The 5,102-nt window shown below is 36.4% G+C and overlaps 1 protein-coding gene across 1 annotated transcript; it reads right to left on the reverse strand.

Annotated features, from left to right (window-relative positions):
* Positions 1–1,682: 1,682 nt before the first annotated feature.
* On the reverse strand, positions 1,683–4,077 carry thbd (thrombomodulin). The gene has a single exon (XM_017725535.2). The coding sequence runs from the start codon at positions 3,681–3,683 to the stop codon at positions 2,037–2,039; it is 1,647 nt and encodes a 548-aa protein (XP_017581024.1). The 5' UTR covers positions 3,684–4,077; the 3' UTR covers positions 1,683–2,036.
* Between the last annotated feature and the right edge of the window lie 1,025 nt (positions 4,078–5,102).

Raw genomic sequence — 5,102 nt, forward strand, 5'->3', positions numbered from 1 at the left:
AAGATGAAACAGATTCATTACAGTTAAAATGTTTGTTCATTTTTTCAGCATTTGCCCCTATATATCTACTATATTTAATAAAGCATTGTGCTCCATTTATAAAATAAAAGAAAGGTATAGACAATATAGTTCTTACAAAAGTAGGCTTTCTTGTATAATTAACAATTAGATTCTTTTTACTGTGAAGCCAGCATGTGTGACATCAGCAAAATTTCAGCTTTGACTGAGTTTTGAATAATAAGTTACATACCTTGGTTTGATTTGAAATGGTGAGCACATGTCCATTTTTCACACATTTTTTAAAAGTTTAAAAAATACACTCAGGGCAGACTTACATACACACATACACAAACCTAATGTCAATATCTGAACAAACATCTGACAGTTTGTAGCTACTGTGACTTAGTGTAGTAAAAGTTGGGACTCAATTGCATAGATTGCAGTAAGCACAGCAATTCAAACACTAATCCAAGTGCAGATCTAGAGCTATAGGCTGGGTTTCAGAAGAAGAGGCATAAAAACTCACTTTTGTGAGATATATCCACAAACATATCACAAAATCACTGCAGATTTATACCTCCAGGTGGGGCTGTTTGATCATGATTTAAGTCATTCAAATGAAACGGTCCATTGATAACAAATTGTTATTATTGATTAGACGTTTGATCCTTTGTGCAAAATCAGACTATCCTGATCGGTGGTCAAGAGAGGTGTAAATACCTCAATAACGTACACAGTATACTTTAAAAAAGGTGTGGTGCAATACATTTTTGGTCATCAAGGTACAAACAATGTAAATGTATCCTCCAAGGTACAACAATAGTTTTAAGGTCCAATTGTGTACCTTAATTATGTTTTTTCCAGGGGATCGGTACATAATTGTACCTTTTCATAAACTAATATTTTAAAACACATCAATAAAATAAAAAGCCTGGACACAAGGGTGTGGAATTAATACAACTTGAAAGACATACGAAGATGTAATCTCGATACATTTGCTATTTAATGGATGTGGTCTGACCAAGTTTCTGGGATTTAATCCCCTGGAATAATATATATTAATATTTATATTTCTATTAAGTTGTACAAGAAAATTTAGTAAAAATACATGAATATGACCACGTACAACTGAACTAAATTGGACATGAAAACACAGAACTTAAAAACATGAAAAAATAATAATAAATATCACCCCCACCCCACCCCAGATTACAAATCTCAAAGTGCGATGAGATTTTTCTGTTTTTCTCTCCCCAATCCATTGTTTCAGCTGTTTTTAATTAATTTTTTATGAAAGATCCAACCAAATTCATTTTAGTGCAAAAAGAAACTTCCTAGAACTACACTAATTTGTCTGTTGAAGAACAATGACCACCCATTAGTTGCTAAATAAATATACCAAATTTATATATTGATTAATAATGTTACATGTGCAGAATTATTATTAGTTTTCAAATCCTTCTTTCATTTTCTTGGTGTGTTATCAATATTAATTTCACAACTGGTTAGGCACTGGTAAACCTAAATAATTTTGAATACATATGACCATGTACACTTCTTTTTCTTTGTTTGTTTTTCTTAAAATATAGTATTTGCAACTGTTGCTTAGCTATCCATGTGATTACAGAGCATCTGTTGAATCATTCAATATAGCAATGCATATTACACAACACAACTCACAGTTGAGGATTTGTGTATGTTTTAATTGGAATAAATAAATGAATTTCAGTTTATGAAATACAAGCTTACACCAACAGTCTAGATATACATTCATACAGTCTTCATTTACAACATTTACAAACAATGTAAAGAGTAACAGATAATTTCAGATAATGTCTCTGTGTCAGTCTCTGAAAAGTTGAAGATGTTTTAAAGCAGAACAATAAAACAAAAAGGCTGGAGATATGATGGAGCTGTGTGGAGTAAATACAGCTTACTAAAGGTACTGAGATGTATCCTTGAAAGTTTTCACACCTTTATTTCTGAGAGTGTAGAGCTGCCTTAATACAGAATTATACAACTCCAGATCTCAATTTTTAGTCATTTTGGATATTATGGTTTATATAAATGTTTCTGTTGGACAGTTTCTTTGTGTATTTTTCTGTAGTCACTTGCTGCAAACCATGCACATCTTCAGTGAAGCCTTTGTCTAAAGTTACGCTACCCATTTTCCCACAACACTTCATAAGGTAATAGGTAAGACAGGCCATCAGCAGAATTACCACAACGGTGCACACACTTATTCCAAGAAGACCTCCGGCTGAGATAGATGGAGGTACCTCAGTTGGGGTAGACGTAAAGATGTCAAAAGTTGTGGTATGTGGTTCCTCCGAAATGTCTGTCTTCTCACATTTAGTATTACCAATCAGGTTAAATCCTTCATAGCAAGAACAATTATAACCTCCAATGGTATTGTTGCAATGTTGGTCACAATATAACATATCACATTCATTAATGTCAGTGCAAAAAAGAAGTCCTTCTCTCTCATCTAGAATGAAGCCACGAGGGCAGTCACATTGATGAGGGTTGTTAGGGTCACAGTCTACTGCCGGGCATTCCCACTGTGGACAATAAAGGGCACATTTGTGTCTGTCCTCTGGTGATACCTTGTATCCGTTCAAACATTCACAATGATAACTGCCTACAACATTGACGCAATCATGGTCGCAGGGTCCAGATTCACATTCATCAATGTCTACACAAGTGTCCTGTTCCTTCTTAAAGCCATTCATGCAGTGACACTCAAAGCTACCGTCTGTGTTGACACACTGGAAATTTTTTCCTGGACATAGTCGTTTATCATCACACTCATCGATATCTTTGCAGGTCTTTTTATCCTTATCAAGGGCATATCCACTGGGACAGAGACACTCATAGTTATTTCCTCTTGGTGAGCAGCTATGTGAGCAACCCGCTTTTTCACATGGGTCATCTTGTGCCTTTTCACAACTGACTGCATTAGTTTCAAGTTTATACCCAGGTGGGCAGGTGCAAATGTAGGTGTCATTCCTCTTGTCGCAGTTATGTTCACAACCACCTTTATAAACTTCACAGTTCCAAGGTGCCTTACGCCACTCACCTTCTAAACAGATGTATTTTGTTTTCAGATCCAGGCGCGTTGCGTTGCTGCCTTGGGGAACTTCATTGAGATCCTTTCTCGAAAATCCGAAAGGAGTTTCGTACAGAACCACTGATGTGGGTGTAAGCCGTTCGCATTTTTTAGTGTTTTGGTATTCACACAAATAACCTTCGATATCCGTTGTATCATTACAAAGTCTTTCCGTCCATTTTTCATGTTTGGACAGTGACACGCATCGCGGAGAGCATGCAATATCATTGCTTTTCCAGTTTTTGAAATGAGTTGTATTATCTCCCGTTATCCAAGTGTATCCTTTGAGAGTAAGGGACGAATCTGTGCATCTGTCACCTTTGTGTGTTAAACCAATCCAAAACTGTCCAGAAAATCCAGTAAGTAGATCTGAAATGGCATCGTTTATGTCTCTCGTTCGAACGGACATTAACGAGCCCTGTTTATTCTTACAGGACAGCTGTGCAGCTTTAAAGTCCAAAACATCTGTATGGACAGTGAAGCAGCTGTTTTGAACGCAATAACCGTTATTTGGCTTTTTCCCCTGTACTCTCAGAAGTACGACCGCCATGACCACTCCTATAAAATTCTTCATCTCTGTGTGGAGCGAGTGTCCTCGTGTAAGCTAGTTAAATGAAACAGCAGCTCCAAATTGTTTTAAAAGCTCTTTGCCCACTGTCTTGTCTTTTTGTAAAGCGCAAGCTGTACTTACGGCTTTATAGCGGGTGCCATGTCTGAAATCTGGGAGGAGGGCTTTTCAGCTGGCACAGCTACTGGAGCGTCTTGCAACTTTCTCCATTCCGTGGCAGCTTCGTAGACCACATGATATCTCGCTGGACAGATTCGCTGTTCGTTGCCACAGATAGATGGCAATGTTATTTTCTTAAGCTGTGTCTTGAGAATGTTATGCAAGGGCTGTGCTAGTATTTTTTCCCATAGAGTAGTTTGGCAGGAGAATGTAGGGCGGATTAAATAAACAGAAAACGGGAACAAAACCCATACAGGCTATGAAAGCTATGGCTGAAAGTTAGATTCCTGGCCCATGTTTTACCTCAGACATAGTCAGAGTTCATGTGTCAGGCTATTTGTAAAACTAGATCATTCCAGAATTAGACACATGGACCACGAATGTGAAACAGATCTTGTTGTGAGGACTTTTGTCTTACCCCCCAAAAACGTATGCTTGTAAATGCATTGAAATTTTGTAAACAGTACTCTTGACTTATTCTATTCTTAGAATAATAGAAATTCTAGACTTAACTCTCACACTACAAGACCTAATATTCATAATAAATAAATTAAACATTTTATATCCAAGTCAAATCCCTACATTGCTGAAAAAGGACCATTAGAACCTATTAGGATTAAAACCCTAATGGCTTTGCTTTCTAATGGTAATTGGCTTGATGGTTTCCAATAGACACCACTAGTTTCCCATAGAACACCATTAAGGAACCACCCATTGCATCTGGAATCAGTCCAAAAACACTTGTTAAATCTTTAGAATCCTTTATACTGTGATATCAATTATCAAAAAAGACAAAACACCTTAGAAAACCATTAGAGAACATGTTAGAGAACCAACAAAAACACTGTTTTTTTTGTTTCTGTGTCTTTTCAGCAGGGTAGTTATAATCTTAAGGGGCCCGTGTCCTACATTTTGCTTGTATTTCATTGTGAGGTCCACTCAGTGTGGTTGATATGTACAAAATTGCATATTGCCTCATTCAAAAGGTATTCCAGGCTGAAACACTCCTTATAACTTCATCATGAATTGGTGAGGCTAAAGAGCTGTAGGCTGAATATGAAGATATATGTTAATGTGTTTGTGATATCTCAAAACCAGTGAAGTATTAGTTTGCATAATTAGAAATTAGATGAACGGCATGCTTTGAAACTTTAATAATGTTTACATACTACATCAAACTCTTATTTAAACAGTGAAGAAATGTCAGTCTTTCATGATAAGATCTCTTTAAAAATAATGTTTCTAAATGATTACTGGATGCAATGT

This window comes from Pygocentrus nattereri, chromosome 4 (assembly GCF_015220715.1).
Source record: "Pygocentrus nattereri isolate fPygNat1 chromosome 4, fPygNat1.pri, whole genome shotgun sequence".
In the NCBI taxonomy this organism is placed as follows: Eukaryota; Metazoa; Chordata; class Actinopteri; order Characiformes; family Serrasalmidae; genus Pygocentrus; species Pygocentrus nattereri.